Genomic DNA, 23,019 nt, shown 5'->3' on the forward strand with positions numbered 1-23,019 from the left:
GAATTATTGACTAGTAGTTTTCTGTTGCTCGTCTGCGGGCATGTTATCCACTTCCATGTGGCTGCGCAGTCCGTCTTTACTCACTCTCATGGCCTCTGCAATTTCGGCTTCTCCTTCTTTGAGAAGGTGTTTGCCGCGCACGAGCTCACCACGTTGTCTGCGCTTATCTTCTTCAACTCGTTTCTCACGATCCACAAGCGCCTTCTCGCGCTTCTCGCGTTCCCTTCGCTTCCGTGCGAGTTCTTCTTGCTGTTCGGGAGATAACTCCACCTCTGGTGCGGGGGGTAATGTAGATATATATGTCTCAATCAAGGGATCGCGGACTTTGGGCGATAGTGCAATGTATCGAACATCGGTTACAATGACCGTGGGGAGAGTTTCGAGGCTGCACGAATGGTTCAGAGCATGTAATGGTGCAGATTTGAGCAGGGCAGAAAGATCTGATTTCCGTGTGCTCTCAGAAGCCTTGAGACGGGAGATGTAGTCACGGTAAAACTTTTCTCGATCTCTGTCATGAAGCTGCGAGTCCTTCATTTCTGGTTCTTTCCGGAATTTGCGCTTAAACTCGGGCCAGTATAGCTTTGGAGTCGCATTTTCCTGAAGGAAAGCCAGGTATTTTATTCGTGGGTCTTTCTTTTCCTGGGCCTTCTTGCGCTCTTGAACGTCCTTGGCACGGTCTTTGCTCCATTTCGAAAATATTTCACGTTTAATTTTCATGGTCGAGGGCGCATTGTATCTGGAGTCCTCGAGGATACGACCTTCCTCAATGATACTTTCCCATGGTGAGAAAGGATTGATGTTGTAGTCGTCCAGCAGATCACGGAAGAGGGCTTCTGCATCAGCTTCGCTCAGCGGAAGGCCCTGGGATTCTTCCCAATCACCTTCTCCAAACTCGCCATATTCGTCAGGATTCAATCCCTGCTTATCGCCCATGGCGGCTAGTTGATATGCAAAGTCATCCTCGGTGAATTCGACAGCTTGGTCTGGTTCGTCTGGTTCGCCTTGTTCCATGGCGGCTAGTTGGTATGCAAAGTCATCCTCAGTGAATTCGACAGCCTTGTTTTCTGCATCTTCGCTCTCAGTGCGCACACGCTTTGACGGCTGACTTTCCTCATCTTCACTATCTGTCACCTCCACCTCTTCGTATTCATCGCTATCTTCCAAACCCTCTGGAGCTTGCGCTGCTGCATTGAGTTCTGTCTCAGTTGTGGTATCGGCAGCAGTAGGCGCAATAGCTGGTGCCTCGGCTTTCTGCGGTTCATCGGGCTCCTCGCCGCGCTCGATCCTTGCCTTTCTTTCGCGCTCCAGTCGGTCATATTCAGTGACGGCCTTTAGTACATCCTGAGGAAATTTCCAGAGACTCTCGTTGGTCTCGGGGTTATGCACGAACCGGCGGCCTAACTTGGTTTTTACGAGAACCCACGGCCCACAGTCAGGAATGAGGTGCTTGGACTTGGGCCGGTCTTGGGGCTCCCGTCGGCCACGGTCTTGATATCCTTTTCCCCCGCGGAATGCACCACGACCCTGACCGCGTTGCGACTGGTGCTGACCGTACTGTGTTGACCCGGGCTGGTAGCTTGCGGGGCCATATGGTGTCGAGGAAAAAGGTGGCAGTGTTTCGGGCGAGTAGACCGAGGGTGCTGATGATGGTTCGTTGACTGTCGGCACAGCTTGCGCAGTAGGCCTATTATATGTCGATTGTTTTGTAGCTGTGTTGTAAAAGTACAAATGGCCTGTAGATTCACACATTTAGAGACATTATCCAATAGCAATTATTTCAGTCAAGGACGTACCGGTAGGTGCTCGGTGCTCCGTCCACCCTGGAGGAAGGGGTGGTGGAGGAGTGTATGTGGATTTAAGCATATTTGAGCAACCGAAGTTGACCGTGAATCCGGAAAAAAATTGAAGGGCCTTATTCAGTTGGCCAAAGTTGGAGTAAAAGCTGCGTCGAAGCTTTGGTGTGGTGAGGTGGTCCGAGCTTGGCGGATGACAGAGGACGCGCCAGGGCGAGTTGCCTGGAACTTCCTAGAGCTCCATCTGCATCCCCGACCAACCTTTATCCCCACTCACTTTCCTCCACGACCCTCTCAATTCTCTCATCTTAAGACCCTTTTGCGTTCTTATTTACATGCACCATGTCTCGACGATATGATTCACGGGTGAGTTCGGTTGGGTCTCTCATTGCAGCTCCCGCTAACCTATGACGCTGATGGGTTAGACCACCATCTTCTCCCCAGAGGGTCGACTCTATCAGGTCGAATATGCCCTTGAGGCCATTTCTCACGCCGGTACTGCTCTTGGAATCTTAGCCAAGGATGGAATTGTTCTCGCTGCGGAGAGAAAGGTGACTAGCAAGCTGCTGGAACAGGATACCTCCGCTGAGAAGCTCTACACAATCAACGAGTAAGTCAAGATCGACCTAATCTAATGTGTATTCTCCCCACACATAAGCACATGTGAAATGAACTAAAAATGTCCTCAGTAACATGATTTGCGCCGTCGCTGGTATGAACGCCGATGCGAACATTTTGATCAACTACGCCCGGCAAAATGCCCAACGCTACCTCATCACCTACAATGAAGACATCCCCTGTGAACAGCTTGTGCGTCGACTCTGTGACTTGAAGCAAGGTTATACGCAGCACGGTGGTCTTCGTCCATTCGGTGTGTCGTTCATCTATGCTGGCTGGGATCACCTCCGTCAGTTCCAGCTGTACCAGAGCAACCCCAGTGGCAATTACGGTGGATGGAAGGCCACAAGTGTTGGTGCCAACAATGCCAGTGCGCAGAGCTTGCTTAAGCAAGACTACAAAGAAGATCAGACATTGCAGGAGGCCTGCGCCATGGCTGTCAAGGTCCTGAGCAAGACGATGGATTCCACGAAGCTGAGCAGTGAGAAGAGTAAGTCTTCAAAGACAATCGCCATGAATTATAGATTGCTTTACTTGTTCCCCGTTGGTCTAATATGAGGCTAACCCACATGTTTCTATTCAGTCGAGTTTGCAACGGTAGGCAAAACCCAGGACGGAAAGATCTACCACCACCTATGGACTGCGGATGAGATCGATGCGCTTCTACGTGATCAAGGGTTGGCCAAGGTGGATGACGAGCCCGAGGCTGGTGACATAAAATAGATTAATACCTTTACTTGTGTTTTCAAATAATTTGAAAATCAAGAACGGCACTTCTTTTCTCAGCTGCTTTCTTTCATACTTTCTACACTCGCCGTTGTCTCGCCCGATGGGGTTGCTGTTGTTGATGACTGCAGTGACTGCAGTGGGTGCTGTTCGTGACGTGGCATACATCCAGCGGTCGGGTCTTGACACCTAATTTGTTGCATCCTCCGGAGGATGCTTGTCGCATCAAACACCTGCACACGTAGTTGGGGCCCTGGTGGGTGTCAGGGTTAGGGTGAGGTGTAATCAACAAGGTAAATTCTCCGTTCATGCACCAGCGCCGTAGGCTATATAAGTCCCAGGTCGCCATCCTATCCCTTAGATTTCGATACGCAAGGTTGGGGACTTGAACTGGATAAACTTAGGGTGATTCACGCCTGAACACATTCCCAAGGCTGTATCAGGCCCAAAGATCTAAGCGGATTTAGAACCTATATGTCCATAGACTCTCAGGGTCTTGACTAGTAGGTATCAAGATTCCCAAGTTGCAAGCCACCACTTCTTTATTGATCGACGATTACAATGCTAATGATTTGACGCATACGATTCAACTCTAACATGGGGCAGTCAAGAATACGAATCCTCCGATCGAACGCCACGAACAAGACCCCACGAACAAGACCCCGAACAAAGCCATTCAACCTAGGGATTGTCTTCGACTAGTCTGTTATGGTGGTATGTCATCAGATGCTTGTTGCCCAATGAGGTCTTTGCTCACCGGAATCCCGCTTACATAACGATGTCTATACTCCCCACGTGATCCCCACCCAAATGAGGGGGTTTCACAGCTCGCGGGGCCAACTACCTCTCTCTCTGACTCCATTCAATCACATCTGTGGATAATTTCTCCCTCGGAAGAAAATAACTAGGCCTTGTGTTCCTCTACTCAAGCTTCAGTGATAGATTACTCGGGAATTTGCAGCAAAAGCCCCTCTTTCCTCACCATGAGACTGGAGCCGTCTCAGCGAACCGCTCACCCAAGAAAACCCGGCGCTTATATGAGATGACTAGGCTCCATTGCTATATTCATTGGACACCGACGGCCTATGAAGTCAAAGAAATTATGTGGTCGAACCAATAAGAAAATTTTGTTCAAATTCTTCAGACATTCTGGTGCCCTACTGCCCATCACATTGCAGAAACTCGATTCAGACTTGATGTCACAAAGGTGTGCTGTACGTGGTGAAACATGAAACGCCCCGAGGAAGAAGGTCCACCAGCCGATGGTATGAAAAGAAGACTCCAAAAAAGCAAAAAGACGAAAGACAATCAAGCACGAAACATGAAATCGAAAGATCCAATCAATACACTTGCTGTTCGCTCAATCAAGACCACGATGATCCTCGAACCCCCGCCAAGTTCTATCTCAGAAGGGTGCTGCGTCGGTCATCCCGTTCCCTTTGCAAGCTGTAAATCTCCTTGTCCAATTCCATGATGAGAGTTTTGGACCGGTCCATTGAGGCAATCAAAGTGGCCCCTTCACGTTTCCACCTTTCCAGCCGGTCGACCTCGGCGCTTCGCCGCCGAAACTTCGTCTCTATTTTCTCACAAAGACGGCACTTGCTGACATCGTTTTCGGTCATGTTAACGAGTTTCATTCCGCATGTTTCGCCGGTGCGGTACTCGTAATTGCATCGGTGCGCGAAGCTAGTCCAGCTCCAATCCCCACAGGAAAATCGTTTTTGGTTGTAGAAGCACATTTCTGCCAAAATGCGTTAGTGCTGTTCGATCATCAGGTCCGATCAAACTTACTTGCTGTCCGAACCCAAGCTCTTGTTTCAGAATGAATCCAGGTGCGCGATTGGTCTTTGCCACACAGTCCAAGCTCGTTTGACAGGCTTGATAGGCTAACTTGTGGCCTTTTTGGTGGAAGGCCTTCTGTGAGAGGATCAAATTGATTTGAAACAGTGTGATTTTAAAGAAGAAGAGAAGGGCTTTCTGAGGAATATCTATGGACCTGAGATGCTGATTCAAGGGTTTGATTTTGAAACCCGGGGTGACGATTTCGAACTACACGGCCATCTAGGGGATCTGATTGCCCTATTTATGTTTCGGTTGATTATTTACATGCCATCAGCTAGGTCTCCCGAGAACCGTGGCCCCCCTTCCCAAAATCGTTGTCCTCCTCTAGCTGATCGACGCTGACCGGTGGAGGACGGCTTATCGTCCGTGTCTCTCATTCATTAGATTCCACATCGCAACCTGGTTTTTCTAAATCCGGTTGGCTGTCAGCAGTTCTCTGGATAGTGGGGACTGTAAGATGCCCAAGATTTCTCGGATGGAGCCACACCAAGGATGAACCGTTGCTTCAAGCATGCATGCATGCATGCATTTTTTTTTCTTTTCTTTTTCTTTTTTTCTCCCTGGCCGTGGCGATTTTTGTCCCCATTATGATGTACGAGGATGGAAAATCCCTCAATTCATGGCTGCAGTCATCCATTTTCCAGTCTCGACTACTGCAACTATACCATCGCCAGATTGCCTTTCCCCGCCTCGCAGGTGCATGTCGTTCGCATGGAGTCAGGCTCCTGTGATGCTGTTACGTCCCGCATAGACGATCATGCATCATTGAGGTATTCTCGGCCGCCGCCATCTGCCACCTAGATGCAATTATCAGACACTTCCATTCAGGGATAACCTTGTTCTAGACAGCCGAAAGAACATTTGTCTTTCTCGAATGTGACAGGGCTGCACGTCCCCCGTGACTCCACCGCAATGGGATTTTCTATCCTCCACCATTCGTGCCCGATGTTGCCACCCTTGATTGGCTCTATATAATTTATTGTGAGCATTGACTCGGCCGTCCGTCCGAAAGCCCTCTATGGTCCACAGAATGTGCCATTCGGTGTTGCCGTCTGTGTCATTGCATGCGCATGCACATTCACATCATTGCTTGCCCCTGCCCCTCTCTTCAACCCTGGCCCTGGATTGCCATTACGTCTCCTGTATATGTGGATTGGGCCAAAACCCCGAAGAATAATACATTGTTTCAGCTTGAGATTGCGACCCGACTTCTTTCTCATTCTCTATCAACTTGGGACCGAGCCGATATTGCAAGGATATCAGAATCGTGATTATGTCTTCGTTCCACACCTGCCGCAACTTTCCGCTCCGTGCTTGTCAGCCAATAGTCCTTCAACTGGGTGGCAACAGTCGCGTCACTGAGGCTCTATTATTGGTACCTCCTGCACTTCAGGACACGGGCCACAGAATTGGGTTTTTCTTGCTCTCTCGCTGGATGCATTGCTCACTCGGGATTTGAACGGGACCCGGATCCATTTTCGTTCAGCTGATCTTTCATACCTGCAGAGGAGGGATCCTGCATCTGGCCCCGCTCATGTGTATGGTTCATCGTCATACAATTGCTTCTTTTGGCGAAAATGATAGGACCTGGATGCCGTGCGGAGCCCGTCGCAGACACGAACCGTGACACCTCCCACATATTGCTGAACCACATGCAGCTGCACCAAAGCTCGGTGACTCTGACGTGGCACATTGCTTCTGGCTCGACGCACCATTCTCTGGTAATGAGCGCTGGCTGGAAGACCGTGAGTCGAAGAACGCGGCAACTTTCGAGGTCTTGGAGGCTCCACACGAGAGCCGGAGTTCCATCCTTGTCATTAAATGAGAGGGTGCATAAGGGTTGCTTTCTCGGTCGAAGATGGAAGTGGGTGCATTACCTTTACTTGTTGACGCACTGATCCACTCGAGGGAGATACCCAGAGATACGACGCACGATCATCGGAGGCGGCCGCTCACATTACGTTCCCTGCCTGCATTCGGGAAGGTAATCCATGGCAAGATGTTGTGCTGGCACCCTGCAATCCCTGACCGGCGGCGAACAGCCTCAGCGGGCACAGCCTTGGGAAGCACTGATCCAATTCCTGCAATGAACTGGTTGCATCGGCTCGGAAATACTCGAATCAGCGTCTCGAATCCCCCTGCTTTCTGTCCTACGCCCCGTATTACTACCGAACTGGACTTTCTTGAGTTTGTCTTGCGCGGTCCGGGACCTATCTCTGGCAAGGATCATAGCCAAAAATAGTGGGAAAAAAAGCGTAAAGGTGATTTCTGCCCAACAAGCGAAGTTACCGGTGAAATTTCCAAAGAAATCGAGGTCGGATTAGCACCGTCGTTGGCTGATTTGCTGGTTTTATGTGCTATTGACTCCGGCTACCCGTACTAACAACGTTGAAATTGAATTCTCGGACCCGCATACATGCTCCCACTCTGCTGGGCTCCTCTGATCCCGTGATCTTAAAGTGAACGGAGGCTCCCGCACCACATACGCGCATGCTTCTTCTACCAGGTGACAAATGGTGGCCTGCTGTGGAAGCTCTGGAATTCCAGAGCGAAAAGGCCGACCGCTTGAAATGTAGGTCAGCGCATTCGGATTGGTCAACCGGACATGGCTTTCTCACTTGCAGCCGAACATGGCGTCCAATTATAGGCCCTATCTGGGATGCCGGTCATCTGCAGCTAACAAAACATTTCCCCACTTCAATGTACCTATTGCGAAAGGTGCATATCATGGACTCCCACGCCGAGGCTGTCTAAGCCCCGACAGCCCATTGGTTGATGAGAGTCCTTCTCGCTGCGGGCCCTCGCATTTGCATTGCCCCAGGTGTTATTCTTTTTTGACCCGGCCGACTTGGTGATCCGTCCCGCATGCCATTTTGGCACATGTCTAACTTGGCGCAGGATCTGCATATTCTGTACTTCTACAATTCCCGGCCAAAGCCTGTCGATCTTTAGATCATACTTGTTGTGCCCAGGTTTCATTAGGCACCCATATAATACCTGGGGGAGAGACCGATCAGGTAAACTAATCCAAATTTCCGGCATCCATCGGGTGGAATTGAGTTCAACATCCATGGTGTCTCCTGGCGTACTACATATTAAACTTTATCACCGTGTACATCGGTAAACAATCATTTGAAACAATGATTATGCAACCCATTATTGAGATCGGATGTCGATCCTCGTGTTCAGCTTGTTGACGTGGCAGTGACTTCGCTCTGACCCATTAACCGGATTGTAAATTCGTACAATCTAACGTACATATGGAATAGGTCATATTTTTAAATTGCTAATATGCATATTTTGGTGAGAATTTTCATTTTTGTATTCTGAACATACATAGGGCACTTTAATACTATTCCTAGTAGTACATAGTACTAGTACATCAATCGTAAAGCTCATTACTCGATCCAGTAAGTGGTGGTGACGTCAGCATGATTCTTTACCAATGTGAACATTGGCAGCAGGTATTGGCAAAGGCCGGTTCCAGACACAAGAATCTTGATTTCATGAATAGATGTTGGAATCTTATGTGAACAATCCAATCTGTTCCATCTTCCTACACAGTCAGATTTGCCCATCATTCGCAGTATTCAAGCCCTCGAGTCCAAATACTCTATCTATATACACCTACTCAATGTGGAAGAGCCTCATAACCACCGGCCAGCAGGCTACCAGGCGCACTCGCCCCCACCAAAATTCTGGCCTTTGGACACCTCCGCTAGCCCCAGCAACACGAGGCACATTCAGCACAACATCACAATGCCAGAAGACCGCCAATAACGCTGAATCATCCTTAAAAGACCGCGAGAAGCTGAACCCCGATCGATCAGAGGGCACCAAGTCTGGAACCGATAGCGAAGTTGCCCAACATCCGTCGGCCTATGACCCGCACAATACTGCACCTGAAAGCGAGTTGGAGGCTGTGGGGAAAGAAAAGCAGAGCCAAGGCGTGGATGGCAACCCTTTGAACATGAGCCCTGCCAATTCTGACGTTAGCGCGTGGCGAGAGCCGACAGAGGGGGGACCTGATCGAAATGTTGAGAAGGAGTCTACCAGTATGAAAGGAGCACCAAAGAAGAGACGATCGATACATGTCAAAGAAGATGGAACTCATGTCTCTTATCGAGACTGAAGGATAGGCTTGGAACAACATGGACTTTATGTATTGTACAACCGAGCCCTAGAGGTGGCCTGCCCCTCCCCCACAGGGGCAGATGGATTGAGAAATTCTCAAAGCTGGGGCATTTAACTACTTGACGTTAGGTGTCTTCGACTCTTAGATCTTCCATACATGTGTATAATCAAGTTTAATGAACTTTTTTTCCCGATAGAATCTATCAATGGATATATCATATGGTATTGAATTTTGTATGACATCCGAAGGTTCAATAAGACATCAAGTAGTTATAAAAGCTTCTAACGAGCCCCCGTATCAGGTTAGCGTAATCTCAGAGGCACGGAAAAACGCAACGGTTCCTCTCCTCTAATCCTCCTCCACCGATTACTCGACTCTATCCATTCATCGCATCCCTGCATAGCCCACGCATACTTCCTCAGAAACCCCGGCGTGGCCTCCCAGCTATCTATCCTATGTGGCTCTCCCCAGATAATAATACCATTCCGATGAGCAGTGATCTCATCATCTTGATCCACTTCCTCGATAATCGATTGGCCCTCCCTCGCCAATTCGGTCACGAATGAACCCTCAGGCTGGGGAAACAAAATCGAATCCATCAAATACCCGACCACATCCATCGCGAATTCCGCATGGTTAAAGGACCCCTCCCACTTGATAAGATTATCTCGCATAGCGGGAAACGGAATAGTATTGATCCACGTCGAATGAATCATCCGCATCTGTGACTGTGTCGGTGCAAGACTTCCCGGGACAATAACATCTGACGCTCTAGGTAATACGACCGAGAATGTGGGGAATGATTCGTCAAAGCGTTGTGGATCACGACCTGGGCTTAATGATATGGCTGTGCGGCCTAGAAGAGCCTTGTTCTTGTAAAGGCCGCGATAGGCGTTAAACTGTATCAGATGTAGGAGTTGATCGGCGGACAGGGCTGTGTTGGGGTCAAAGGATTGCGCCGATGCCGTCGGCTTGATTATTCTGTCCGGTATTGAATCGGTTTCCGACTCTGACTGTCGAATGAATTTGGTTGAGAGCGTGGGATAAAGATCATGGGATTTTTTGTGTAAGTTGGCTCCCATATGTTTCTGGTGTGGTTCATTGGGGTCAATTCTCCAGCGGCGGATCTGGTATGTGTTCTTATCCCTCGCGATATCATGTTTGTCATTTTCATCTCGGAGACGGTGTCCTGTGGTAACTATCAATACCTGATCAGAGAGCAACAATACTTGAGTCTGGGACAGGACCCACTGCGCGCTCTTTGGTTTAATCGGTTTTGAAGCCTCTTTCGTAGCTTTCGCTCTTCGGCATTAGCGTGGCTTTGATCCATTAATGTGCTCGACATGCTGAAATCACGAGGAAGCGAGAATTCCTTGTAGCGTCATTCAATTTTGTAAGTGGGAAAGATGATTCTTTAGAGATTTGGAAACATAAGCAGATGCACAGTCATTCAAAGTGGGTCGCTCTAGTCCGTAATAGGGAAAAAAGGTCAGCCAGGGCAGGATCAGGATTCAGGATGACCAGGATTAGCTGGTCTCAAGGATTACTCTGCTAATAGGGTAAGCAATTTCGCGCTAACCTGGAAATGGAGAAAAGCGTCAGCCAAAATGCATTGAATGTATAGAATGTATAGCATGCTGTGGAACCAAAGTGTGGCAGTGAGGGACAAACTTACTATATAAAGGTACATATTCACCTTCAACCTTTCTTTTACACAATTCATCTCAGGACTTTCAAAATACCACATCACTCGAGTTTCTTAACATCTCGATACAATGTCTCGTTACGCCGCCGCCAACGCCAATCCTCAAGGCCTCGGTGATGCTCGGCCTACAGCAATGCAAATCATCCATGACGAAGCGATGGAAGAAAAGATGACTGACAAGTTCATCGTGATAACCGGAGTCTCCTCTGGTATCGGCATCGAAACAGTGCGCGCACTCGCAACTACGGGAGCACGACTCATCTTGACAGCACGGGATATAGTCAAAGCAAAGACAGCTCTCGGCAACATCTTCGATGCCAGTAAGATGGAACTCATCCACATGGACCAGGCCTCGCTCAAAAGCGTACGAGCTGCCGCTGCCACCGTCCTCTCCAAGACGAATCACATTACGATTCTCATCACCAACGCCGCAGTAATGGCTGTCCAGGAACTTCAATTGACAGAGGACAACTATGAGGTGCAATTCGCAACAAACCACCTATCCCATTTCCTGTTTTTCAACCTTCTCAAGCAAGCTCTACTCTCTGGGTCTTCGGCGAATTTCCAATCGAGAGTCGTTGTTGTTTCTGCTGCTGCGCATCGTGTTGCCACTCTGAATGATTGGGATAACTATCATTTCCAGAGCGGTGGGTATTCCCCTTGGGGTGCTTATGGGCAGTCAAAGCTGGCGAATGTCTACATGGCCAATGAAATCGAGCGCCAATATGGTACAAGTGGTCTGCATGCGACTAGTCTCCATCCTGGTATAATTGCGACGAACCTGGGGCAGTACTTGCCCGAACAGGAGATTGATGCGATGATGCAGAATGAGCTCATGCTCAAGGTACAGAAGAGCGTTGAGCAGGGAGCAGCAACTACTGTTTGGGCTGCTGTTTCCAAGGAGTTGGAAGGCAAGGGTGGTCTGTATCTTAATGATTGTGCGGTTGCTGGGCGTGGTGAGGATGACGGCAATCCTGCCCTTGGTACGACTTCCAGCTGCACGTACAATGCCAATGAGGAAGCTAGACTCTGGAGTGACTCGTTTGAGATGGTCAGCCTGTTGGAAGACGACTGAAAGGTGAAGAAGAATCATGTGGTGTTTCATGTTATGGAGAGGGGATATATTGATTCTGCACTGTGCAAAGTATATAGTAGGTACTCAATACTAGTCATGGTTATTCAAATGTTTTCAAATAAGGAGCCCTGTTGTGAGAGATAAAAATTTCAAGCATCGGGGAAATAAAACATCACAGCATGCCGCATGCAAACAAAGAAAAGTAGAGCGAAAAGCGTATAAACATCTCAATCAAATCAATCGCTCTTGGCGATGTCAATGATGGATTTTCCTTCGATCAACCAAACCTTCTCACTACCAGCAGGAACATTGCCCTCGAGAGCCTTCAATCCAGCCTTAACGGCAGCCTGGCCAATAACATCCGCCTCCTGAGCCCACGCATCCTTCAAACTAGAGTGAAGCTTACCAGCCCACCCAGCAACAAAGCGAATAGCAGCCTCAGCAGGCCGACTCTCCTCCCTTGTCCCAGCAATCAGACCAGGGCGAAGAATAACCGTGCGCTCAAACCCAAGCGCCTTGACATCTTCCTCGATATCGCCCTTCATCCGCGTATACGGGATCGACGAGGCCTTGTTTGCGCCAGAGCTGGAAATCAGTACGTAAACCTTAACACCAGCGTCGCGGGCCGCGCGCGCTAGCTCAACGTTAAGACCGTGCTCGATCTTGTACTGATTCTCGAAGCCTCCCGCTGCCGCTTTGGTGGTGCCGAACGATGAGAGGAAGATGTCCGGGGTGGGGGTGAGGGCGGAGAGCTGGGCAGCCCACTTTGAGCTGTCGTCGGAAACGAAAGTGGTGAGTTTTGCGGGGGCATCGGTGGCGGCTGCTGGGGTTCGGCGTGAAATGGTATCGACCCGGCTGACGCCGGCGCTGGATATAAGGCTGGTGAGGATGTGGGAGCCCTGCGCAGGAGGGTAGGTGATTAGGTGTGTGTTTTGAGGGGGTTCGGGGAAGAGATTTTGCAGCTTACCACCATGCCGGTGCATCCGATTAGTGCTGCGTTCGCCATTATTGCTCTGAAAATTTACAAGGTTCGAGAGTTGGTTGCGATAGGAAAGGTAGTGAGCACGCCGCCCACATGCAAGCGGTTGCGCCTTTCTCTTTCGTCATTGCGGAGCTAACCCCAATCGGGTAATGAGCATTGAATGCTTATCTTCCCACTATTGCTTGTACGGCTAACGTTTCATGCTTTGAATTTATCTTTCCTTCGGAAACCACTTGAAATCGACACGTATTACAGTTGCCAACCAGTGACTGATCTATACTCTTAAAAGGGTTGTCAAAAATCAAATCAAAAGTCGTGTTTGTTCATTGCTCAGGAGCCAGAGAAAGCATGTTGCAAAAACCAGAAAAGAAAATCTATCTTGCTGTTGGACATATACATCTAGATTTTCGAGCTCTGGGAAAGCTTCTTCTCCTCCGCCTGGTAGATTTTGACTAATTGACGCACAGACAAGTCAAGAAGCACATCCTCAGAGCCACCGGGAATACGGGTACCAGGAACATCACGGAGAATAGCTGACGAAAAAAAAAGGTTAGCATCAACAGTACAGATAGCAGACGCGGCATTTAAAGCTTACCCTCGACAAGTTCTCCTTGGCCCGTTTGAGTAAAGCCGTTTCCGCCGAACAGCAACACAGCAACCTGCGCACACTCGTTCAGTACCATAGCAGCCTTCGCCTTAGCCAAAGCCGTCAATCCGCCCAGCTGACGGTCGCCCTCTTCCTTACTAAGATGGCTCAACTGGTAGAGAATCTGCTCAACCCAAGCCCACATTGTCTCGAGCTCAGCTCCGGCCTTGGCAAGACGATGCCGCACTACGGGCTGGTCCATTAGAGTCTTTCCAAAGGCCTCACGTCTGAGGCAGTAAGAGAATGCAGCAGACAAAGCAACACGTGCCTGACGGGTGACACCGACTGCAATGACCAAACGCTCATGGTTGAAGTTGGTCATGATAATGCGCATGCCCTCGCCTTCCTTGCCAATCAGGTTGGAGACTGGAACCTTGACATCGTCGAGCTCGATGTAGGTGGTGCCACCTGCCTTCTGGCCGGCGACCTTGAGGCGACGCATTGTGACACCTGGGTGACCCTTCAAAGGCACCACGATCACTGAAAGTCCGCCGGCACCTGGCCCGCCGGTGCGCAGCGCCATGGTTGCGTAGTCGGACCAAATTCCGTTTGTGATCCTGGCGACAAGTAAGCTTGAAAGTTGCTTTAAAAGCAAGGATAATTGGGGATCGGGTATCTACCATTTCTTGGATCCATTCACAATGTAATGCTTGCCATCACTGCTCTTGACTGCAGTACTGACGATGTTGGCAACATCGCTACCAGCCTCGGGCTCAGTTATGGCGATACAAGACCGCTTCTTTCCAGTGAGGAGGTCGGGGAGGAACTTTTCTTGCAACTCCTTGCTACCAAATTTGACAATGGGTGGAATACCAAAGGCAAAGCCAGCGTTCAAAGCGCCACCAGGACCACTTAGACCTGATCGAGCCAGCTACAAAAGTATTGTCAGCATAAAGCCAAGTTTTTGCTCTTCTGTACTATCCCTCTACTCACCTCATCGGCATAGATTCCAGTGTAAATGTGATCCCAGTCCTCGATTTTGGCACCCAGAATATCGTGAATGCCAAGGCGCTTCAGCCAGTCCACGGGAAGGGGGGAGGGCATGTTGGGCAACAGCATGTTGTGCTTGCAAAACGTCTTGAAGACATGTTCTGGCACGGTGCCCTCCTTCTCCCACTCCATTGCATTCTGAAGCAGATTCTCCCACATGAACTTCCGGCATGCTTTCTGGAAGCTGCGGTGAGCATCAGTGAAGTATGGGGAGGGTAGGCCGCGCAGATAGGGCGGTTCGGAGAAAGGAACGGGATTGGTAGGGTTCTCTGCCATGGTTGAATAAATTCCGATGGATCAATTGAGATGGTTTATTATGTGTTTCTAGGACATAAAACCCCAAGGAAGGCGACGAGAATAGGTTATTTACATGGTGTTCAGAGCTCTGGGGTTGGACTCCGCTTCTCCGCAATGTGATGAGCGGCAGGGCTTTGCGACCGAGGCTCGGTGCTGCTCTACCCGTGGGTGACATCACATGGGTGCATTGCTGAGTCAGGCTGTTCTGCATAACTAGTGCAAGGCATTGACGATCATCACGAGATGAACATACTGCATTCCTGCATTTCGAAATTTTTGGAAGATCCCTGTATCTGTGTTTGGGAGATGCGTCTGGGATAGGTTGCCTTGATCTGACTTGATGCACTCATTTCTAGGAAGGTCCGTGCAAGAGTGGAGAGCACTTGGCCCGTGTTGTCACTTTACAAGGACTGGAGATTTTCGGATCTTTGATCTTGTCTTCTTTCGAACTTCATTCATGATGAAAAAGATAAAGATTTGGTTTTTTATTTTATTTTCTTCAAGCTTCCAGTGCCAAATGATCCTCTCCCCAGTCGCATGTCTTTTGTCAACTTAAGATCAATTGAGTGGATCCCAATATGACCAATCATGCACTGGTTGGTACAAATGGGGGCAAGCTCAAGGCTGAACTTTGCATTAGTCCTGTGAGGGGCGATGCTACTTTGATAACACATTTTATCTCTCATCCGATTCCCATTCCAAATGACTCACCGTGTTTTCACTTGCGCCTCTTCGTAGTCTTTGGTTTCTTTGATTTCTTGCACGGAGGAGGAAAATGGCGACTCAAACTATAATTGGCTATGGATGGCGGTCGTCCAGCTCGTTGATCATAGGAACAGCGTGTTTCACTTTGCTGACCGGTATTTGAACCTCCTTTCCCAGTGCGGGGGTAGCTCGTGCGATTACTAACAGTCCGACCAAGAGGTCCTGCTCTATGGCTTCGTGGTCCCGATCTTGCCTTATATGCTGGAAGTCCGTTTGGGGGAGGATCCTGCCCAGACTCAACAGTTGACTGCCTGGTTACTTGGAATTCATGGCTTCGCGACAGTGATATGTGCTCCGATTCTCGCTCACTTCGTCGATCAAACTTCTAATCGAAGATCTCCACTTCTTGGCTCTCTGGTAATTGCCTTGGTTGGAACCATTCTTGTTGCTACCACACCAAGCTGTATGTCCTTGACATGTGTCTCTCACGTTTGTAACATGGCCACTGACGATGGATTGAAATATAGACTTTGTTCTTACCCTGGGTCGAGTTCTTCAAGGCATCGCAGGAGCAGCAGCATGGATCATTTGTCTAGCTATCTTGACAGAAAATGCCGGAGAGGGAAATGTCGGTAAAATGATGGGCATAAGTATGTCCATCGTTATGACGGGTACGGTTGGCGGACCGGTGCTTGCGGGGACCACGCTAGAGCTAGCTGGGTATTGGCCTTGTTGGTACCTACCGATGGGAGCTCTTATATTCAACATGTTTACATGGTTGATTTTGATTGAATCACCAGCCTCCCACTCGGTCGAATCGCTTGGTGAATTCATCCCAACTGGAGATGCTGAAGCTAACAATACTGGAGAGTCCAATGATTCGGAGGTCTCTCCACTTCTCCCGCCACTTGTGCAGACTGATTCAAAGAACGACGATGCATTGCAGTCGCTGCCACCATCCAATTTCTACGCCGTAATGGCCTCCGATCCTCGAATTATAGTCAGTTTCGCAAACGTCTTCTGTAGCTCCATCCTCATCGGCGCGCTAAATACCACCTTGCCACTTCACCTTCGCGACATCTTCGGATGGGGGCCATTAGATGTGGGAACAATGTTCCTTTTCCTTCGCATTCCCGCCATCGTTCTTGGTCCCTTTTCAGGCTGGCTTCGAGATCGTGTCGGTCTGAGATACCCTACCACTATTGGTTGGGTTCTTCTAGGACCTTTATTTGTCATCATGGGTATTCCTGGAAATGGCATGTCCTGGGCCAGTGGTGAAAATCAGGGAAAACCTATTTTTGTTTTTTCAATAATCGGAGTTGGAATGATGCTGCCGTTGATTCAAGGCTCTGGAATTTTGCATGCGTTAAGTAAATGAGATCACCGGTCTTTGTCATTGGTCTCAAGTACTAACAGTGATTGGGAATATAGCGGTCTTGGATGAGTTGGAGTTAAAGCAGCGTAATATATTTGGTGCTTACGGCGGACGTTCAAGGACCTTTGGATTGAGCGAAATCTCATTCAATCTTGGGCTGATGGCAGGGCCGCTGCTGGCAGGAGTCGTTTCAGAGAAAATTGGGTTTGACGCTCTGAGCATGACCTTGGGTAAGTTCAATGTTGTGAGGCTTCATGCCCTCACATGCAAGAGAGCTTTGGCTGAAATAAGTTTCATTTAGGTGCAATATGCTTAGGCATTGCCTTGTTGACCTATCGCTTTTTCATGTCAGGCCATCAACCAACAGATGGTGATATTGCGGCGTGAGAATATTCCAGATGTCACCAACAAACTACTAGGTAACCACGGCCAAGTCCCCTGGTGAGCGGGTTTCCTAGATGGCTGCACTTTTAAATAGTTGAACAAATTGATTTGGCGAGTGAAAGGGAATTCAGATCGATGCATATGTGCAGCCCTGCAATAACATTGATAGTTGAAGGTTGAAAAGTGGGTTTAAATTTGGTCTGAATATACATGGTTCATTTGCATATATGCACATGTGTAGATTGTTGTGCACCCTTGATGCGTTCAAATGTTGACGAATAAATCTTTAAATGTTGACTGCAGGATTCTATTACTTCAAAATAGGTGCTTATTTATATTTCATACCTATGTAAAGCTTTAATAAAGTATCTATAGGGTAATCAACTGCTAGCCTTGGAAATCTCTTCATACTGGCAATATACTCCAGACATTGATTTCAAATCTCAACGTGGGGTGTTTGCCTCTCGACCAAAACTACCGCCTCAGGCATCCGGAGGTGGCCAAAATGGCTGAGTCATCAGCTTAAAGCGGAACTTTTCTGCTGAGATTTTTAGAGTTTTTGCCATCGGAGGCCGCCCGAGGGTCTTATCGATAAGGAATTGCGTGATTGCGTGATTGACACTATCCCCGATAAGGCAAGTTGCCCTGGACTTTTCTATACTAAGCGGGCATTCGGGCGAGATCTCCCCTCCTTCTCTCCGCATTCTTCCTCTGTAAAGTGATTTCTTTCTTGTCAATCACTTGTTGATATCGGTGTTGTGTATCCCGGTATCCAGACAAGACTCACAATCACAATGGGCGCCACAAACCCTGCGCTTTCTGCCCTCTCGGGTCCTACATATGTCACTGCTCAGACCCTGATCCAGCAGGTTGCATACCTGCTCAGTGACAAGATCTTCTCGTACTCCCCCGAGACCTTCGACCTCGACACTGCCCTCCAGCAATGGTCCGCGGCACAAGAAACAAACGCCAGCGGAGAGTCTCCCGTGGTCAAGACCCTGGAGACCCGCCAAGGTGCCGGCAACATGGCTCTCGGCTACCTATTCTCCCAGGACTTTGACCTGAAGAAGCGTCATGTGCCTCAGGGAATTGTGGCTTCTTCTGCCACTCTCCCTTACATGCGCTCTGCCCTTGAGCAGCTCTCTCTCCTGTACTCTGTGGCGAGCCCGGTGGCGGCACATGTCGCTGCTGCCGACTATGCTGGAGAGGATGGACTTGTCTCCGACTATGCCTCTGCCCTGTCTTTGGCTGAGGACCTTGGCTTGGGTCTCGTGTCCAGTGCCTCCGCCCACGAATCCCAGCACATGGCTCTTTTCGCAACCCTCTTGGCTTCCGTCCTGCCCTCCATCCACATCTACGATGGTGTTCGTGTAGGCCGTGAGACCACTCGTGTCATCGATGTCCTTGACAAGGATGGCCTGGCCCGCACTTATGAGACCGTTCGCAAGACTCTCGATGATTCTCGCACCCGCCACCTTGATGCTCAGGGCAAGGTTCTTGATCTCCTCAAGACCCTGAACGGCGAGCTCGGAACCGACTACAGTGCCTTTGAGTACCACGGACACTCGGAGGCCACTTCCGTTCTGGTCGTTTTCGGCACCGTGGAGGCTACTCTTGCCGCACAGGTTGCTCGCTCCGTCGCCAAGTCTGGTGTCAAGATCGGTGTGGTCAATGTCCGTGTCTACCGCCCCTTCATCGAGGAGGAGTTCCTGCGTGTCCTGCCTCAGTCCGTCAAGACTGTTGGCGTCTTGGGACAGGTTGCCGACGAGCAAGCTGTTCAGGAGGAGAGTGTCCACTCTGCTCTCTACGAGGATGTGCTCGCGGCTTTGACCTTTGCTGCTGGTCGTGAGCATGCTCCTTCTTGCGTCGAGGTCAAGTACCCTCGCTCTCAGACCTGGAACCAGATCACCACTGCTGCTGCATTCCAGTGCATTTATGACCAGCCCATTCTCTCTGCCAACAGTGTGACTGATGAGGCCGCTCCTCTGCAGTTGCTGGACCCCACAACTGTCCAGGAATACACCTTCTGGGATGTCGATAACTCTGTCTCTGAGTCTGCTACCCAAACTTTGAGCCAAGCCCTTGCTGCCGATTCTGCAAGCAATGTCACTACCAGCAAGATTCACGATAACCTGGTCCAGGGCGGTGCCATCCGCGTTGATATTCGCAAGAGCGCCAAGATCGTGGATGCTCCTTACGCAGTCACTGCCGCTGATGTTTCCTATGTTGGAAACCTTGCACTGCTCAACGACGTCGATGTCCTTGCATCTGTCAAGGACAATGCTAAGATCATTGTGAACGCCCCTGGCGTCAAGGACGAGGACCTCGAAAAGAAGCTGCCTGCCCTCTTCAGACAGACTGTCGTTCAGCGTGGTATCTCGCTGTTTGTCATTGACGCCTCCGCCATCGAAGGCGCTTCTCTTGATGCCCTGACCCTCCAGGCTGCCTTCATCCGCGTTGCTCTTCCCTCGCAGGAAGGCGTGGCCACGAAGAAGTTGGCTTCCATCGTGGGCAATGCTGAGGCTGTCGAGAAGGTTAGCACTGATCTTGACAAGGTCCTTCGCCAGATTGAGACTCCCGAGGCCTGGAAGGAGCCCGAGGGTGTCACCGAGGTGCCCGAGCTTCTCAAGGACATCTCCGCCAACAGCTTCGTCTCCTTTGATAAGGAGGAGGCCGAGGCCTCTACCCTTCTTCGCGACTGGCAGACCGCTGCTAAGGGTCTGGCATTCAAGGAGGCCTTCGGCACCAGAAATGCTCTCCGCCCTGACTTGGCAACCAAGACCTTCACCGTCCACGTCAAGGAGAACCGCCGCCTTACCCCCGTCACATACGACCGTAACATCTTCCACATTGAGTTCGATCTTGGCAACACTGGTCTCACCTACGATATTGGCGAGGCCCTTGGTGTTCATGCCGAGAACGATCCCAAGGAGGTCATGGACTTCATTGCCTTCTATGGATTGAACCCCGATTCCATCGTCGAGGTTCCCAGCCGTGAGGATCCCAACGTCTTTGAGAACCGCACTGTGTACCAGGCTTTGGTTCAGAACGTTGATATCTTCGGTCGCCCACCCAAGCGCTTCTACGAGGCATTGGCCGAGTTTGCCAGCGACGAGAAGGAGAAGACCGACCTGAAGACCCTGGGTGGACCCGATGGTGCTACCGAGTTCAAGCGACGTGCCGAGGTTGACACCGTTACCTTTGCCGATATCCTTCTTGAATACCCCTCTGCCCACCCCGACTTCCACGAGATCGTCCGCATCGTTGGTCCCCTGAAGCGTCGCGAGTACTCCATCGCCTCTTGCCAGAAGGTGACTCCCGACAGCGTCGCCCTGATGATTGTCGCCGTCAACTGGGCTTCCCCCAACGGCAAGGACCGCTTCGGTCTTGCCACCCGCTACCTGAGCAGCCTGCAGGTCGGCTCGCCCATCACTGTTAGCGTCAAGTCCAGTGTGATGAAGTTGCCCCCCAAGTCCACCCAGCCTCTTATCATGGCTGGTCTTGGTACCGGTCTCGCACCTTTCCGTGCTTTCGTGCAGCACCGTGCTCTCGAGAAGGCCCAGGGTAAGGAGATCGGTGCCGTTCTCCTGTACATGGGCTCCCGTCACCAGCGCGAGGAGTACTGCTACGGTGAGGAGTGGGAGGCTTACCAGGAGGCCGGTGTCATCACCCTTCTTGGTGCTGCCTTCTCTCGTGACCAGCCCCAGAAGATCTACATCCAGGACCGCATGCGCGAGAGCTTGGCTGAGATCCGCAAGGCATACATTCAGGAGGATGGTGCTTTCTATCTGTGTGGTCCCACTTGGCCCGTGCCCGACGTGACTGCTGTCCTTGAGGAGGCCATTGGAGCCGAGGCCAAGGCCAACGGCAAGAAGGTTGATACTCGCAAGGAGATTGAAAAGTTGAAGGATGAGGAGCGTTACGTTCTGGAGGTGTACTAGAGTTGAGTTGTGGCTTGGCATGATCTGATGATTGGCATTTGTTTTTTTTTTCTATTCCCCCTCTTTAGACCGTCTTGATTCGGCCTAGCGCTATTTGCATATAGATCCTCAAAAATCAACTGCATTTATCATTTTTATGACGATTTTCCAAAGTTGACTTTATAATGCTCTGTCAAATGTTTGTTGTAGTAAAGTAGATGTTTTGTTTTTCATTCCAGTCGCCTTATTAGATCGCCTGTCTATGGGTATTCATGATTGACTCTAAGAATCGGTTTGTTCACACTCGACACCGTCTATAACACCGTTCCTTCTCCCTGTACATCATAATCGGTCGTCTATCCGTTAAATCCATTGATCGTATATTTTTGAGCGCATGGTATAAATGAATTATGCTTGGGCCGCTTTGGTAGACTTGATATATTTGGTCTTGCCATAAGCACCGCCCATTTGCTTCCTCAACTCCAAGGCCTTCCGATACGGTGGTGCAGTTGGAGGCTGAACAGGATCCAGACTAACATAGTCTGGGGGAAGGGCGTATGATGCATCAGAATCCCAGGCAGAGAGATCACCGCAAGCAATAAAAGAAGGGATCCACCGGTTCTCCTCAGAAAACTTTGAGAGCGACTTGTGCGCTGAAGGGGGGTCCATTGGCAACGACGCGGGGTGTAGATAATTAATCTTTGTAGACTCGTTTGGCGCAGACACTATGTCATCAACAGATGAAACTTCCCTCAAGGCCCTGGGTGACTGTTCGTTTTCGTCTTCCTCGGGCACCTCGACAGCGAGATTTCCGTCATCCGAAACAGGCTTCGGCACCGCAGCACCTCCGAATAGAGGGTTCTTCAATGCCGCTGTTCCGACGACGCCCTCGCTGTTAACAGGCGGGATGAAACCCTCACAGACAATGAATGCTTCTAAACTGCTTGCGCGACTACTCCGAGGCTTGGCAACACTGACTCTCTCGAAGACGGTACGCAGCTGGGCGTAGAGGAGATCGACATCACGGGCGCGGAAAATCTTGGCGACGAATTTACCGCCAGGACGAAGCACACCCATGGCAAGGTTGAGTGCCGCATATAGGAGTTGGGATTGGATGTAAATGTCGAGATCGTGGAGGCCGGTGACATCTGGCGCACCATCGGAAATGACAAGATCGACGGGATGTGGTTGCCGAATGGGCGCGGGGGTACTGGAGGGTGAGTCGGATGTGGTTGTCGAGGACTCATATGCCTCGGGGTCCAGTGCGCGCAGAAGCAGAGGGATGGTGGAGGGGTGGGTAATATCGGCTTTGAGACAGGTGATGCCCTCGAGCGGCGCCATGGGCTGCAGATCAATGGAGACGATCTTGACGTTCTTGCGAGGCTTCAATTCTGCGCTGGGGTCGGCCTCTCCGATTTCATAATGGTCGTCGGCGTCGTTGTCGTCGGTAGTGGCCTCAGAGCCCCTCTGTAGGGCCTGTTGCTCTTTCCGCTTCTTTTCGAGCCATGCTCTCCGGCCGAAACTCTCTCCCTTGATCAACACTCGACTGAGGACCTGGCTCCAACTTCCAGGTGCAGCGCATAGATCCACCACTCTTGTCACTTTATCCGGGTTCTCGTGCTCGAAAAGGTCGAATTGTTCGTCGATTTGGATCAATTTGAAGGCGGAGCGGGCACGCCAATTTTGTTCCTTGGCAAGCCGGTAGTAGGCATCGCGCTTGTCCTTGGACGACTTACCCATCTTGAGTAAGAAAGGTACAGGGTAATCGGAATATTAAGATTGAGGTTTTTGTCGCGGCGGAAATTCCAACGTGGGGGAGCCAAGCG

The 23,019-nt window shown here is 50.2% G+C and overlaps 11 protein-coding genes across 11 annotated transcripts; 5 read left to right on the plus strand and 6 right to left on the minus strand.

The window, feature by feature from the left end:
* Nucleotides 1–3: 3 nt before the first annotated feature.
* On the minus strand, nucleotides 4–1,863 carry N7466_007724 (uncharacterized protein; the record flags this gene model as incomplete). The annotated part of the gene is made up of 2 exons (XM_057167113.1): nucleotides 4–1,733; nucleotides 1,794–1,863. The coding sequence occupies 2 exons, from the start codon at nucleotides 1,861–1,863 to the stop codon at nucleotides 4–6; spliced, it is 1,800 nt and encodes a 599-aa protein (XP_057020154.1).
* A 272-nt stretch (nucleotides 1,864–2,135) lies between these two features.
* On the plus strand, nucleotides 2,136–3,134 carry pre9 (proteasome core particle subunit alpha 3; the record flags this gene model as incomplete). The annotated part of the gene is made up of 4 exons (XM_057167114.1): nucleotides 2,136–2,159; nucleotides 2,219–2,403; nucleotides 2,483–2,901; nucleotides 2,995–3,134. The coding sequence occupies 4 exons, from the start codon at nucleotides 2,136–2,138 to the stop codon at nucleotides 3,132–3,134; spliced, it is 768 nt and encodes a 255-aa protein (XP_057020155.1).
* Nucleotides 3,135–4,537: 1,403 nt separating this feature from the next.
* Nucleotides 4,538–4,876, minus strand: N7466_007726 (uncharacterized protein; the record flags this gene model as incomplete). The annotated part of the gene is made up of 1 exon (XM_057167115.1): nucleotides 4,538–4,876. The coding sequence occupies one exon, from the start codon at nucleotides 4,874–4,876 to the stop codon at nucleotides 4,538–4,540; it is 339 nt and encodes a 112-aa protein (XP_057020156.1).
* Nucleotides 4,877–8,613: 3,737 nt separating this feature from the next.
* Nucleotides 8,614–9,111, plus strand: N7466_007727 (uncharacterized protein; the record flags this gene model as incomplete). Its single annotated transcript, XM_057167116.1, has 1 exon — nucleotides 8,614–9,111. One exon carries the CDS (start codon nucleotides 8,614–8,616, stop codon nucleotides 9,109–9,111), a length of 498 nt encoding a protein of 165 aa, XP_057020157.1.
* A 305-nt stretch (nucleotides 9,112–9,416) lies between these two features.
* N7466_007728 (uncharacterized protein) lies at nucleotides 9,417–10,459 on the minus strand (the record flags this gene model as incomplete). The annotated part of the gene is made up of 2 exons (XM_057167117.1): nucleotides 9,417–10,312; nucleotides 10,366–10,459. 2 exons carry the CDS (start codon nucleotides 10,457–10,459, stop codon nucleotides 9,417–9,419), a joined length of 990 nt encoding a protein of 329 aa, XP_057020158.1.
* Nucleotides 10,460–10,889: 430 nt separating this feature from the next.
* Nucleotides 10,890–11,894, plus strand: N7466_007729 (uncharacterized protein; the record flags this gene model as incomplete). Its single annotated transcript, XM_057167118.1, has 1 exon — nucleotides 10,890–11,894. One exon carries the CDS (start codon nucleotides 10,890–10,892, stop codon nucleotides 11,892–11,894), a length of 1,005 nt encoding a protein of 334 aa, XP_057020159.1.
* A 236-nt stretch (nucleotides 11,895–12,130) lies between these two features.
* On the minus strand, nucleotides 12,131–12,877 carry N7466_007730 (uncharacterized protein; the record flags this gene model as incomplete). The annotated part of the gene is made up of 1 exon (XM_057167119.1): nucleotides 12,131–12,877. One exon carries the CDS (start codon nucleotides 12,875–12,877, stop codon nucleotides 12,131–12,133), a length of 747 nt encoding a protein of 248 aa, XP_057020160.1.
* Nucleotides 12,878–13,275: 398 nt separating this feature from the next.
* Nucleotides 13,276–14,788, minus strand: N7466_007731 (acyl-CoA dehydrogenase family protein; the record flags this gene model as incomplete). The annotated part of the gene is made up of 4 exons (XM_057167120.1): nucleotides 13,276–13,409; nucleotides 13,472–14,079; nucleotides 14,143–14,393; nucleotides 14,456–14,788. 4 exons carry the CDS (start codon nucleotides 14,786–14,788, stop codon nucleotides 13,276–13,278), a joined length of 1,326 nt encoding a protein of 441 aa, XP_057020161.1.
* A 796-nt stretch (nucleotides 14,789–15,584) lies between these two features.
* N7466_007732 (MFS transporter) lies at nucleotides 15,585–17,190 on the plus strand (the record flags this gene model as incomplete). The annotated part of the gene is made up of 4 exons (XM_057167121.1): nucleotides 15,585–15,669; nucleotides 15,732–15,977; nucleotides 16,042–16,884; nucleotides 16,931–17,190. 4 exons carry the CDS (start codon nucleotides 15,585–15,587, stop codon nucleotides 17,188–17,190), a joined length of 1,434 nt encoding a protein of 477 aa, XP_057020162.1.
* Nucleotides 17,191–18,067: 877 nt separating this feature from the next.
* On the plus strand, nucleotides 18,068–21,214 carry N7466_007733 (sulfite reductase subunit alpha; the record flags this gene model as incomplete). The annotated part of the gene is made up of 1 exon (XM_057167122.1): nucleotides 18,068–21,214. The coding sequence occupies one exon, from the start codon at nucleotides 18,068–18,070 to the stop codon at nucleotides 21,212–21,214; it is 3,147 nt and encodes a 1,048-aa protein (XP_057020163.1).
* Nucleotides 21,215–21,601: 387 nt separating this feature from the next.
* Nucleotides 21,602–22,933, minus strand: N7466_007734 (tRNA methyltransferase TRM7; the record flags this gene model as incomplete). Its single annotated transcript, XM_057167123.1, has 1 exon — nucleotides 21,602–22,933. One exon carries the CDS (start codon nucleotides 22,931–22,933, stop codon nucleotides 21,602–21,604), a length of 1,332 nt encoding a protein of 443 aa, XP_057020164.1.
* Between the last annotated feature and the right edge of the window lie 86 nt (nucleotides 22,934–23,019).

This window comes from Penicillium verhagenii (genome assembly GCF_028828195.1).
Source record: "Penicillium verhagenii strain IBT 33310 chromosome Unknown utg000007l_segment0_segment0, whole genome shotgun sequence".
Lineage (NCBI taxonomy): Eukaryota > Fungi > Ascomycota > Eurotiomycetes > Eurotiales > Aspergillaceae > Penicillium > Penicillium verhagenii.